This window comes from Seriola aureovittata, chromosome 22 (assembly GCF_021018895.1).
Source record: "Seriola aureovittata isolate HTS-2021-v1 ecotype China chromosome 22, ASM2101889v1, whole genome shotgun sequence".
Classification (NCBI taxonomy): Eukaryota; Metazoa; Chordata; class Actinopteri; order Carangiformes; family Carangidae; genus Seriola; species Seriola aureovittata.
The window spans coordinates 4,361,909-4,376,722 of NC_079385.1; the positions used below are offsets into that span (position 1 = coordinate 4,361,909).

Here is a 14,814-nt window from a genome sequence, read left to right on the forward strand (position 1 = left end):
TCAGTAGAGTACTATATTTAATGTAATTAAACACCGACAAATGTTAATGCTAATTAATTCAGTCTCAAGGCTTTTTTTTTTTTCAGATGATTTGTAGTATTAATTTGTCTCACAGTTTAAAACAAGCCAAACGATTTCACTCACACAGCAACTGCCTCGAAACTAAATTTAAAAAATGCATCTGCAGTATCAAAACCTCTGAGCAGTAATAAAGACATAAAAGTTTTGGGTAGATTACCAACTAATAGGTCTCGATTTAACAATCATTTGTCAGAGTCCTATTTCCAAGGTCGATTATGAGCCTTCATTGGAAAAACCAATGAAGTGAAAAAACCACTGACTGTTGTTTACGGTGATATTGTTCCAAGACACATGAGACTTAAGTCGTCAGTGGGATCATTAAAAAGCAAAGAAAGAAAAAAGAAAAAACAGAAGAAACTTAGCAAAGGACAATTCACAGTGTCAGTTTACCACAATGTGTTTTATGGAAATAAGAAAACAAACTTGGTGGCCGCGTTCGGCCTGTCTACCTGCCAGAGACACTGAGCTCAGACGCTTGCCAGCCCAGAGCCGAGCCGAGCCGAGCCGAGCCGAGCCGAGCCGAGCTGTGTCACCGGTCTCGGGGGCCTCATGAAACGGAGAGAGAAGCCTGCTGAGGTGAAATCGAAGGCCGGAGGTGAGCCGAGCTGGTTCAGCAGTCCACGTCAAGCAGAGAGGGAAAACCGACCTTTGCTCTGCTTCTATCAACCGTGGATGAAAGAGGGAGGCTGAGGAGCTGTGAGGCCTGCCGTGTTATTCATCTGTCAAATGAATAGTAGTTAAAAAAAAAAAAAAAAAAGATCATTGTTTGTTCTTGGAGCCACAGCCTTGTCTTTCTGTATAACTTACTGCTTGTTTAAAGAAGTGTATTTAGTTCTATATGATATTGTGTGTTACTGACGTCAGACTGTTTGTGTGAACAGTCGGTGAAATGCTGGGTAATGCCTGGTCACAGTTAAAGTTGGATTGTTTTAATGCTGTTGACAGCTTCGAGCACTAGAGGGCAACATTGCTGAAGACATCACTGTGATACTGTGGAGTCCTGAGAGTTGGTGCAACACATTTCCCCCATGATCGCGTATGATAGAGAGGAAGCACAGCTGTCAGTGTAATATTTCATCGTAGACCTAAAACAATGAATCCAATAATTAAACGGAAAATTTATCTGAAGTATTTTGATAATTGATTGATGCAAAAAATTTAAATGGGACTATTTGATGATTTGTTTGTCATATATTAAAGCAATATTTTTTGGTTTTGGACACTAATTTATGTTAGTTTTCCATTTCTCATCATCCGTCTTTGCTCTGGTCGTGGTCCTCCTGCAGGGATTGATCCCGGGGGTCAAGTGGCTATCGGGTTCTCCCACTGGAAGAGTCCTTTCCCAGCCGGCAGTCAGAATCTGCCCAGTCCGGACTGCGTTCACTCCGAGGCCTCCGCCGTCCCGCCCGTCAATGAGCATCCGGAGCCGGTGTCCTGCCCGGCGTCGCTGTCAATCAGCCCGCTGCCCACCTGCAGTGCGAGTCAGGAGACGCTCTGCGACAGCAGCACGAGTACGTAGAGTGCAGCACACCAACACAGCATGCTAGTCATCGGTCATTATAGTAAACAGTTTTGTAGTCTGTCTGTATACTTAGCACATTACCCAGAGGAGATCTCATCCTAAAATGATTTTCTCTGTGCAAAACTCATTGTGAAGTTCACTCGAGGCTTCAGCAGTTTGTGTTAGACAAATCAAATAGATATATATCTGAGCTACAGGGTTTTTATTACAATATCCACACTTTGTGTTTTGTCAGACTGTGTGTGTTTCCTAAGCTGCAGTGGGAGGGACAGCAACACTAAAGACAGATTTTTGTACTACAAAGACTTTGGGAGATACTCAGACACAGACACAGTGTAACTGAGACTGCCGGAGGAATGGATTTTTACTCAGGTGGATTTTGTGTCGCATTGCCTGCACTGAAACTGATTTCTGAAAGGATCTCTCCGGGGACCAGAACTTGCGTATGGACATGTCAGTAGTGTGTAAATGTTTGAACATGCCACTATGCTTCAATATGTACGTAATACATTTGTGTGTGTGTCTGTGTGTGCCCTTGAGTCTCCATCACTGATACTGTCATCAGTGCCAACTGTCATTGTTTTAGGCTACAGCAACACTGAGACAGCCAGCCCTTTTTTCTGATTGGCTGCTGCCAGAGCAGCTTGACCTCTGATTGGCTACCAGGGAACACTGATTAAGAATGCTGAAGAGCGGCACGCACCTCCTCTCTCTCTCTCTCTCTCTCTCTCTCTCTCCCCCTCTCTCTCTCTCTCTCTCTCTCTCTCCCTCCCCTTCTCCCTCTCTCTCTCTCTCACCGTAAACATCCTGCTCATGCTTGTGTTTTTTTCCTCCAGAGAAGATTTGACAGCTTTGTTTTGAGCTCTTCAGCCTCCTGCTCTGAGCGGCTTCACTATGACACATCCGTCTGTGGGAGTGCGTGTTTGTGTGTAACAGGGATGACGGATCGGCCGACCTCCTGATGAGGAGTGAGGAGTAAAAAGTGGGGATGCTGGTTTCCCTCGTGGGACGTCGTGTTTGTTTGTTACCCTCAGTGAGGTCATTTGCACATTGGGTCTGGGGGGGGGAGGAGGGGTGACCGCTGCGTGTGTGTATGGGGACGAGTCTTCTGGCTGTGTTGGCGTCTGCTGCGGCTCGGCCGGGAAGCCCCCCTCCCTCCCCCCTTTTCCCCTCTGTGGGGTGAAGCTGCCTCCCTACCTCTCTCCACCTTCACACGGTGAGTGTCGTCAAGTTGTCTTGAAGCAAACGCAGCTTGTTCTCCGGTGTGGATGTGTTTTTTGCTGCAGTGCTCTTTCTCATGTGTTGCTGTGTCCTCGCTCTTTACGCTGCTTCATCTCTTTCACGCAGTTCCCTGGGACCATGCAAGCATTTGACCTTCACACACACACACACACAATTCTGTCGATTGTAAATGTGAATTTTTCGTACACTCTACTTCTTCATCCTCCATGATGCATTAGTTGTAAGACGCAGAACTGGGTCATGCCTCTGTCAGGAGTGTGTGTATGTGTCTGTAAGTGTGCGCGCGCTGTGACCGTGTCGTCCAGGCACCAGCAGCAGGTCGGCAGGCGCGAAATCCCCGCTGCTTGCCGTCAGGGAGAACATACAACCCACCCCCACCCCACCCCACCCTGCCCTGCACACCCCAGGGCATGATGGGAGCATCCAGATGGAACGAACAATTCTTTCTCACAAGTGACTGACACCGGATCCTATTGGCAACACATCACACACACACACACACACACACACACACACACACACCTTCCTGTTCCCCTGCAATCTTTTATTCTCCTGTCATGCAGTGATGTGAGCCTCCCCGGGCTGGGCTGTGTTACGCAAGGAACCACGTTGTTATTTAGTGTTTTTCAGCCGGGAATATTTTTGGTTTTGTTTTTGCCTCTCATACCAACTAAAACAGAAAGATAACAAATATGACTTCAGTTATCAATTATCAATGACATGAGTAGAAACTCTGAATAAAGTAACTGTTTATAAAACCTAATGTGACGTGACAATGATCCACTGTCACTTTACATTCGAGACATAATGTCCTGTTGCTTATGTCGGGGAACGGCAGGATAATTAAAACAAATGTATTTTAAAGTATCACACTTTTATAAAATGTGAGTTCTAAAATATGTTGAAACCTTGGTCACTAATATGTGTCAACTCCAAAAACACTGGTTCCTACACTTCCCACAATGCAAGACGATATCATCTTCTTTTACACCTTCCCTTCCCTTCCCTGCTATTCCAGAAGTGTCATTATTAACCTGCAGTAGCTTACAGTCCCCGAACCCCCAAAGCCTACCTTGATGACATCATCAGAGTTACTGTCAAAACCTGTTCGGACAAAAAAATAATTTTCACCGTACCGTCATTTGCGCAAATTTGACTGCTGGACTGTTTGTGCAGTTGATGTTTGTTCTCCTCAAATAGTCAGCATACCAGCTAGCCAGATGTTATCCGTAAGCTAAAAACAATCTCACCCGCTGTGAGCTCAGCCTCTGATTGAACTCAGAACTCAGCAGAGACTCCAGTTGTTTTGTTTTTTTCATTTCAGACTCTCATCTCGGTGCAGTGCAAATTTTTCGCTCAAGATGAAACAACTGGACCCACGAGGCCACGTCTTTGCATAGGTTTGTGCCTCACGGGCAAATTCGCATCTAATCCCGTCTTTCTTTTTCAAGATTATTTGATTCTTTTTTTTGCCTGGCCTTTATTGGACAGTTAAGGCGTACTTTAGACAGGAAGTAAGGGCTGAGAGAGAGGGGTATGACATCCAACACAGAAACATGGCCATTGCAGTTGTGTGGCATGTGCTATAAACACTCGCACTGGTCCGTTCACTTTGTATGCAACTGTGCTGCCTCTGAAACTTGCCTCATGTTCAGCCTTAACGCTCAACAACAAAATTAAAGTAACTAATATTACATAACACTATACTACTTTAAACTCGGTGCATTTCAGATCTTCAATCAGCTGTTGAATGAGTAAGCAGAAACACCTCTCACCTTTTTATTTGTGGCCTAGTTAATATTCACAACCTGCAGCTGCAACCTGAAAATGAGATGAACATATATAAGATATGAAACGCTGATTAAAAAAATGCTGATTAAATTTGTATCTGACACATTGACATAACAGCCGTAACCTACTTACGTATGCACACATTCATTTACATGAGCTACTTGCTCCGAATGCTGAAGGTCCTGATTCAAAACTGGTGTTTTGTTGAGTGTAAATTATTGATATGATATACTGTACATGAATGGAGAACCAGGCTACTGAAACTGACATAATGGGATCAGCTGGATCATTTTACTAGAGATCAACACCCCAGTGATCTTTTTGAACAGCAAAAAACACACAGTGAAAAATGAATTACATAGTCGAACAAATTGATTAAATAAGCAAAATGAATTGTAATTTTTACATCTACTGATTCATTGTGTTCATTAATGTTGATCCCTGTCTGATGGATGAAGTAGTTGTTGTAGCTGTAGTGTAACATTTTAGCTTTTTTAGGTTTTTAGTCAGTTATCTTCTTCCCTTAAAAAACTGTGATGCAACTTTGATGTGTTTTCTATATTTTATGTTTTTTGTTCCAATTCGGAGCAGCCAATTCCCCAGGTACTACTGTTGTTCCCACTGTCAGCCATGGGAGGCTGAATGCCTGTATACATGGAGGATGTCAGGAGCAGTCATTCAGCTTTACTGTTCACTATAAATGCTAAGAAAGAAATCATTTAACAATAAAAATAATAATCTATTGTCCACGAGTTTTGCCTTTGGCTTCACAGGCTGGTTAAAACACGTCATTGTGACCCAAAAACAATAAATCTTGCAATAAAATTAGCACAACATGCACAGTACAAACAACAATAAGGAACATGATTTCAGTGTGAGTGATGCTTATTTGGTATAAAGGACTTTCTGTAAATGATCTTGGTTGTTGTTGCAGCTGTAGCGTCTTCCAGCTTTCCCAATAATCTCCATGGCCGTGTTTGTAATCCTGCTTTAGTGGGTAATAGAACTGTAAGTATTGAACGTTTGATTTTGTGCTGACAATTGGTCAGTCTGCCATTATGAAGAACTCAAAGGTCTGCAACTCAGAAAATCAGCATCACCGTTAGCTATCTTTACCTATCTTCAGCTATCATTTGCTGTTCGTTAGCACCCACTTGCAATAAAACTTGAAGGACTCCTCATACAGCTTGTGAGTTGTGTATATTCCCTTGGATTGCAGTGACCAGACGTCCTTTTTTTAAGATGCATTTACTGTACCTGAAGAGAACAGTCCACTGCGCCTCTGTCTCTCTGCCGCCGAAGCTTCAGTACCATGTGACCTCAGCCGTGGCTCGGGTTACAGACGTACCATCGGGCCATTAAAGTTTGATGGATACATTGTTTGACTGGCCACTGTCTCGGGACAGCGGCATGATGTGGGCTAAAATGTAGTGTGTCCTCTGAGAGCCAATATTTATAGTAAGCAATTCTCTCTCCCTTTAATGAGACCGGCGGTGGAGTGCTGTGGGTGCTGAGGAAACGGGGTCGGCGAGCATCTTGAATACGGGGAGGTGAAGTTAACAAGCTCGAGCTGCTGATCCCCATAGTCATTATGTGTATGTGAGAAGTCTGAGTAATCTTCGTGTCTCCAGTCTGCTAATTACCAGGCTCTGTTTCATTTACATAGAGTTCATTAAACCACAAGGGTCTACTCAACATCTGGGAGAAAATAAAACCCATTAAATTCCAATGGTGTTACCAACTTCTGGATAAATTAAGATTCATGTCAATGTTTTCTGATTGCTGCAGCTCCAGTTTGGACAGCTGAACCCCAGCGTAGTGAAATGTTTATGACCGCTCTAAGTAAAGGAAGGGGACGCTGAGCACTGATTTTTTTTTTTTTTTGGCTAGCAGGAAATCCATCACATTTCTATTAGCTGCATCCATAGGCTTTAATGTTCCAAAACATCAACGGCTGATTAAGTGCAGAGACGCTTCCCCAACCTCTATCTCTGTCCTACGGTACGACGGCTCAGCAGAAAAATGTAGCTGAGTCACCTTTGCTGTCACAAACGAAAATCCAGGAAGCAGACCTCTTAGACAGCCCCCCCCCCAATGGAAGTCTTCCCGCTCTCCAGAGGCCTGAAAGTAAGAGATACAGACCTATTTAGATAGAACTGTTTTTGCTAAGCTTTGAATAATTTCACCCCCCAGAGGATACCGTCTGGTTGACAAATAGACCCAATTAGTTTGTGTGTTCCCAGGTAGAGTGTGTATATTTTTCAAGGTCTTTGAAGGTTAATCTTTGTTGAGGAGATAAAAATTACTGATCTGTCATTTTCTGTTTTTGCTTGCTGTTTTTTTGTGGCTCTTCCCTCTTTTACTTTTACACACTATCTCACTCTCTCTATTCCTGCTCTTTCGTTTTGCTTTTGCAAACAACCCAGGGGAAAAGTTTATTGTAGTGTGAGTGGTTATCTAACCCAGTTCTCTGAACATGTTAAGGCTAGTATTGCTAAAATTGAATTTGACCCTATCTAGAAAAGAGTCAGACTTCTAGGCCCAATCCCAATGTCCACCGTCACAGACTCACATACTTTGAGCCTCGTTCCCGGTAAGTCCACAAGGTCTGTCCCATGGTAAAAGTAATTCCCTCAGGCAAAGCAGACTGTTTGAAGGGAATTACCCACAGTTGATGTGAAACATATGGTTGCCGTGGTTACCAGGGGATGCTCAGAAGCATTAAAAAATGCAATAAAACCGCCATAAAATAGAATAAGAGGAAGATAGAGGAAGAACAGTTAATAAACAAGCATGAAAGGAACAAAGCCAATGTTACAATTGGGATTTAGTCCTACTGTCATCATTTCATCTGCTGCATAAACCTTTATAGTTTCGGTCCTGTCTTCAACAGAACTTAAGTCGTTTCCAAACTAAAAACATGGCTGCCCAATGTAGATAGATAGATAGATACTTTATTTATCCCATAGGGGAAATTCATGTGTTGATTATAATAACAAAAACAGTTCATACAAGATAAACAATAATAATTAGATTAGTCCACTTCCTTTGGCTGAGGTGTTGTATAGCCTGATGGCAGTGGGAACAAAGGATCTCCTGAACCTCTCTGTTCTGCAGGGCAGTGAGATGAGACGTTTGCTGCAGCTGTAGCTGCTTCTCTGTCCTGCCAGAATGTTGTGGAGAGGATGGTTGGTGTTATCCAAGATGGCCTCCATCTTACATTGCATGCGTCTCTCCACAACAGTCCTGAGTGAGTCCTTTCTGTGTTCTGCACAAGACTTCAACAGTTAGGTTGACGTTTTACAAGAAGCATAAAAAAAAAATATTCACCTACTGTGAATATCAAATACTCACTGTGAATATTTTTGTTAAAGCTGCTTCGCTCAGTGATTTTATAGTGACAGGACTTGCAGTTCTCCTCAGATATGGAATGCATTAGACACACAAAGTTAACGACTAGCTGATGAACGCAGTGGAGCATGTAGCAGCTAATCAGCTCATTTCCCACTGGAGTTGGTTTAGAGCAAAAGGAAACTGAATATTGAACTGGTTGTTATGTGTTAACCATAATAATGTGGTAATATGTCAGTGGTGTTGTGTTGCCCCCAAGTGGTTAAAAAGATGAGTGAATCCAGGCTTATACTGTCTAATTAGACCAGGGAAAATACTAAAACTATCTGTGACTCTCTATATTAGTGGGTGAATTCTAGTTTTTTTAAGCCATACATTTTTCTGCTCTTATACAGACTCTTCAGCCTGTAGTGGCGAGGCAGCCCAGTAATTATCCAAGACCAATAACTATATAATCGCTGACGGTGAGTTTGTGTTGAGTCTGTGAGTGAAAGGGGTTTAACAGTACATTTTTACTGCTCAGTCGCAGTGCACCTATACAATTGGGTGACCATAATATATCAGTGGTGATTGATAGATGGCTGAACAATACTGATGACTCAGTCAATACTTGACCAGTTGCTGATATCTCTGGCTTTCAGAACTCAGTTAGCTCTTTAGCTCTTTTTTTCTACTGTCACCCACATCAAGCTGTTTTTAAGTAATGCTTAGGAATATGCCTTTTGTTGTGTCTCTGCTAGGAGAGTGAGTAATAGATTACAAAAGGGACAAGAAGAAGTGCCAGAGGGTGTTTTGGCTGTAAATCTGGCTGAGACGTTGGCCGGATGTCAAAACCCTTCTTGCTGCCAAAAACCTTGCTCCACTCTCAATTTCAAAGTATGTTTAAATATTCAGAAACAATGTAAAATGAAGTTCTCTGTGTCCTAAACTGCAGGTGTGAGTTTATCTCTACATGGGTCTGAGCCTCAGCGACAGAGCCCCCACCGACGCAGAGTGCCACTGCAGCCCTTGGCCTCTGGCTACCAGGCAGCGGACAGACCTCTCGCCTTCCCCTCCTGTGGGGAGGCAGACATCATGGAGGAATCCTCGGCTGAAGCTCCAGACTCCAGCACTCAAGACGACCTGCCTCCCCTCGGTGAGAACCCATTTCAACATTTCTTATACCTTAATATACCTCAGTCCGTAACGTGAACACACCACTGCTATCATGAATCCTTAGAGCTGTGTGTGTGCTCAAGTTGAGTTGCAGTATTTGGGTGGCTGGAACTAATAGTTCTAGACAAGGTAATAAGAGGATCTTTAAACATCATAACTCTTGTGCATGAGCATTGATTTATAAATCAGCTCTGATGTTTGATTAAAGCCTTAGTGTATTCCTGCTCACCTTTTGATTTGTCTTTCCCCCTCTTGTGAAGCGTTTTTCTGTCCAAATGGAGCCTGAGGCTAATCAAGCGACTCATTTGAAGGAGCATGCTGAGAAAACACATTTTACTTGTATTCTCTATTGTTGCCTTGAAATTGTTCATTACCTGAGAAACAGTTAGCTCCCAATTCCCCAACGTAATGGTTGCCATTCAAGGCTGAAATTTGTCTGCTCAACATTTAACAAACTAAATTGTGTGACAGTAAAATGATTAAGAGACTAATCCTTCTGGCTCCTCCTTAAAATTTAGGATAAAGCTGCATTAATAAGGAGTGTAACTCAAAGTTCAGTTCACACAGATTAAAATGAACTAGTCACGTTCATAGTTCACAATTTTAAATTAAAGTTGAGTTCACAGTCCCAAAAATAAACTAGTACCTCCTCCTACCCATCCGCTCCCAGCCCTTCATTTATTCTACCTCCTAAACTAAATGAATTACTGTAATGTAATGCTGATAATGCTGAGGTGGCTGACATTCTGACTTGTTTTTTCAGAACAGGAACAGGACACAATTTGCATAAAAATCTGAGATTTTCTCCCTTGGAAACTGCACTGATTTGTTCATGAAAGTCAAATGTTCACAGGAACTGCGCTCAGAAGTATCAGTAGCTGTGTTGAATTGCCAGCACTAGACACTGGCATGTAGTATCATGGCAGCTATTTTCAAAGTTAGCCACTAGTTGGTGAACAAAGTCTAGCATTTAGCAGCTAAAGAGCCAGATGTTGCAGGTTTTGGAATCTGAAAACAGAGCTACGTGGCCAAATATATATGAACAACTTTTTGCCAACACGTGCAATAACAACTTTGCAAGCTGATTATATATTTTATGTTGACAATGCAGGTTTAAATTAAGTAAAGTAATTACAGACATTGTGTTCAACAGTCACTCTGTTCAGCAGTTAAGAACCCAAACCGCAGACAGACGGACATGGCTGATATTATTGTTGTAAAATGGCTCAACGCTGATTTAGCAAGCATTTACTGTGGTATTATCTCTGATATTATCTTATGTTAATCCACTTTCATCCATTCTGCTCACCTCCAGCTGTGAAGGATGTTAATGTGCAGCTGGAGAGGGAAAGGTCAGAGGGCATCAGCAGCCCATCCAGATACGACGACTCCACCCTGCTGAACCCGGGGACGCACAGCAGCATCCTGGATGACAACACAAAGTCCGATCCTGGCCTCCCAGAGGTCAGTGGGGAACCTCAAAGTCTGGGTTCAACCCCAGAGCCAGTCTCCTTTCAAAGTTAACTCAACACCCACTCATTCATCCGTCCATGATGAACGACAGATGAGACGTAGTCGACTCTTCCTCATTAATATCTGGATTCTCTCGCTGTTGTCTGTTCTCAGGGGCGGAGTAAGTCCAGCGGCCTTTGCTTCAGCGATGGAAAGAGCCGCATTGACTACATCCTGGTGTACAGGAAGTCCAGCTCTCAGTCAGAGAAGAGGGAGGTATTTGAGCGGAATATCCGTGCTGAGGGCTTACAAATGGAAAAGGAGGTAAAGAGCATTTATACAAGCTGCTTATTCCTCCACACCACTTGAGCTGTTTGATTAATCCGATGCTTTTTGCATATTTGTTATTTAATACTATTGTACTTGTCTTTTAATAGGTAGTGACCCATATGTGCAACATTTTGTTCATGTATCAGTTATATATCAACACATACAGAACCACTGATTTTAGCTAGTTCTGCCCCACATATATATTACTATGTTGTTCTCATTTCACTGAAGAGTAGCATTGGAGCTGTGTTTAAACATAAGTCCAATATTCAATATAATTGCCTGTGGGTTCATCACTACACATCGTCATGTGATCCATTGTTTATATAAATATTATTATTTCAACTGGCTACCAATCTGAAAAACCCCAAATGTTTCAATTTGCAGCAGAGATTAGGATATTGAAAAGGTGCATTAAACGTAATTTTCACTTGATTAATCAATCATCCTGCCCTCCACTAGAGTTCAGTTAGGGGGCTTTAGTGTCTTGCTCAAGGGCACCTGCAGAAACTGCCTCTTAAACCACATAATAATAATAATAATAATAATAATAATAATAATAAAAATAAAAATAAAAATAATAATAATGATGATCTTTATTTATCGAGCATTTTTGTCAAAAGCAAAAAACAGAATCAATAAAATCAATAGATTTCAAAGAGAAGAAAAACAGATAAAACAATTAAAACAGTTGGTGTATAAATAGACATTGATATCTGCCGTGAGGAGAGGGGGTTTCTCACATTGAGGCCAAGTTGTAAAGCAAAACTAGTTCAACTCTTTAAAAACTGCAACTCCCAAAAAAAAAGCAGTGTAGTAGGTTCCTGCAGTGACAGTGAATTAGCTTTGCTGTCTTTCCTCTGGCAAACCTGCTGCATTCATAGCGTGCAAGATGAGCAACATCAATATCAATTTGCTCTTTAATGCTCGGCCCTGTAATGCATGTAATCTCAATTTTAAAATGCCCTGAGCCTTTGTGCCCAGTGTGACAAGGTCTGACAGCTGAGTGCTGTTTTGGTGTTCACTGGAGAGCTACCACTCATAGAGGCCAAACAAATGTGCTGATGGCAATTTTCTCCCCTGCTGCTTCTTCTTTAGCAGAAGTGTCACTTGAAAGAGTAGCAAATGTGGATGTTGCGATCTCTCTGTGTGCGTGTGAGTGTGTTAACTTCAGCTGTTGCAGTAGCACCAAGGTCATCACGATCCGGAATATGCTGGGGAAGATAATGGTTCTTGTCTCCTTCGACAGCCCACTTGTGTGTGTTTCTGTTGTGGAGTCATTTTGTTATTTTTAGGTCTCTTTCATGCACCTTTAGACTGACTCCAACTCTGTCAGGCAGGAAGGTGAGCAAAATAGCGGATCTCAGAAAAACATAATGTTGAATAGCTGTGACGCCACTGCCTCCACCATTATTGTAGACTACATCATTGTTGCACAGTCAGGGAAAAGAGCATCAGAGTGAAAGCAGAGATGATATATCACGGTCCTCCCCAGCCATCTTTGTTTCTGAAGTTAAACTGTTGTTCTGTGTCTTTGGCTTCCTCAGGCTTCCTTAACGAATAGTGACGTGATCTTTCTGAAGCTTCACGCACCATGGGATGTTCTCTGCCGCTACGCAGAGCTCATGAACATCCGCATGCCTTTTAGGTGAGACAACTTATGGTGGGGGAAAAAAAAAAAACTTAGACTCCGTTTGCACCTGGCATTAAAATACGAATCATATCCAGATTGTATCTTGTATGTGTCTGAATGAGATCTGATCGCTCTGACCAGCTCAAATCACATCCTCCAAAAGAAGAAAAAAAGAAAGATTGGGCCACTTGCTTGTTTCCTTCTGGCCGAGTATACGCCTGGTTCCACGGCCCAGATCTGGCCCATATACAGCATGATTGTAAGATGCTACTTCCCCGGCATGTGTCGGGCCAGAAGTTTCATCTGGGAAGATGTAGAATAGAAGACGATGGCAGCCAACCATGAAGCTGTGTTTTTGTGTTTTTGAAGCCGTCTTCAACAACTAGTGAGCTGAAGACAAAAAGCAGAGGAGAGCACTGATTTTTTTGCAACTAGCTAATGGCTGTCAGCTGCCTACCTGCTACCTCGCTGGTTTTGAACAGTAGCGCATAATTATGTATTTCCGCCTACGTAGCTGTTGCATGTGTGTGAATGGCCTTTACACTTTCTACGGTCACAATGCCTCTCTGACTACCTCCAGAGTTGTTATGGCCAATCAGATCACAATCTGTCGTCAATGCGTTGCATTTACACCTGTGCTTTCATGTGATCAAGCATTATCTGATTGGAATCTGATCACCCAAAACGCATTTTAATGCCAGGTTTAACTGGAGTATTAAATGTACCCTCTGGAATTTCCTTGTAAAAGTTATGTTAATATTCTGTGTGTCTCACATTTTAATGCTCTAAAGCTGATTTTTTTTAAATACCCTTTAAATGCTGCATTGTTTACATCCATGTTTGCTAGCATTGCTTTGCTTCTTTGCGCGTTACTGCCACCAACTGTCATTCAGTGGATATAGGAGCGCACAATTAATCGCAATATATCGAAACTGTAATATTGCCAAGTGCAACATCCAAATTGCAAGAGCTCCAATAAAAATTACATCATTATTTTTATATTTTTTTCAGTGAAAATGAAATGCAAACGACCATTCCAACTGTCAATCCCATATCGCAATTGCAATATGTAATTTTTTTTTTTTGCATATCACACAGCCCTGGTGGCTTGTCATTAATAAAATAAGCAGCAGTAGTTGCGATGGGAATGACTTGACTTGCACTACTACTCGTAGCTGCAGTAACAGCAGGATTATTAATGGTAGTAGTGGTGGTACTTGTAGCATTCATTATTACTATCCTAATTACTGAATTGTCATCTTGTGCTAAGCTAATTATTCCCGACCTTCCGTATTCCAGGAGGAAAATCTTTTACATGCACCGACGACACAAGTTCATGAGCAGGTGAGCGTTCAGTCAAAGAGGCGACATTGAGATCAGCCGAAAAAAGCTGAATAAAATCTAGTCTGGCAGCTTTAACAGAACCTTCACTTGCAGGATGGAGAAGCGAATCAACAAATTTCGTGGCTGGCTTCCCCGCAAGCCCATGAAGTTTGACAACAACACTCTGCCTGACCTGGAAGAGAACGAGAGCTTCACCGCCCCCTTCAGTCGATCCAGGATACACCAGTGAGTGCCCCTTGAAAAAACTCAGCCCCTGGGAGATGATTTTAACTTATTCTTACATTTCTGTCTGGTACATTTCCATTTCCTCCTTTATACTTTTGCCACTTGAAATTCTGCCTGTCGCCTCTCTCATTCGGCAGATTTTGTAATAACCAGCTCTTTTCACTGCAGTTTCATCATCCACAACAAAGACACTTTCTTCAACAACGCCACCAGAAGTCGCATCGTCCACCACATCCTTCAGCGGGTCAAGTATGAGGAGGGTAAAAATAAGATGGGTGAGTTTTTCTCTGAATCTTGCAACGAAAGAAAGAAATATTTGAAGTGGAAGGAAAACAGAAACTAGATGAAGTGGATCAGTGTGTGCAGAAAGTAAAAAATCATTCACATGACCTTATTTAAATGTCAAAAATATTAAGAAGCGCTGTTTAAATCAGATTATTATGTTTTCAAGTCAGTATTTGTCCCATTACGCCTCCAGATTCTGCTGCTTCAGTTACACATGCTTCTGTTTCCCTGGAGTTCATCCTATTTTATCTTAAAATAAAAGGCCTGTGAATAAATAATCTGCTGTCAGTGTTTTTAAGTACATGAAGCTTCAACAAATTTGAACACGTAATTCAATCAAATTAATTTGAACACAAGCCATGTAGCAGAGGTCGCTAATAGGCCGCCCACGGTCCAGGTCCAG

The 14,814-nt window shown here is 42.2% G+C and overlaps 1 protein-coding gene across 3 annotated transcripts in view; it reads left to right on the top strand.

Annotated features, from left to right (window-relative positions):
- LOC130163661 (anoctamin-4-like) overlaps positions 1-14,814 on the top strand; it is a 47,900-nt gene that overhangs the window by 13,110 nt on the left and 19,976 nt on the right. The window contains exons 1-9 of one of the 3 annotated variants that reach the window (XM_056367996.1): positions 2,370-2,819; positions 4,170-4,245; positions 8,922-9,122; positions 10,458-10,606; positions 10,769-10,918; positions 12,472-12,572; positions 13,857-13,901; positions 13,995-14,126; positions 14,295-14,401. In XM_056367996.1, coding sequence (XP_056223971.1) covers positions 9,062-9,122; positions 10,458-10,606; positions 10,769-10,918; positions 12,472-12,572; positions 13,857-13,901; positions 13,995-14,126; positions 14,295-14,401 — 745 coding nt within the window. In that variant the 5' untranslated portion in view covers positions 2,370-2,819; positions 4,170-4,245; positions 8,922-9,061. Of the gene's footprint in view, positions 1-1,367; positions 1,593-2,369; positions 2,820-4,169; positions 4,246-8,921; positions 9,123-10,457; positions 10,607-10,768; positions 10,919-12,471; positions 12,573-13,856; positions 13,902-13,994; positions 14,127-14,294; positions 14,402-14,814 lie in introns of those variants that run through there. The other 2 variants (XM_056367993.1, XM_056367995.1) reach the window with 2 other exon arrangements.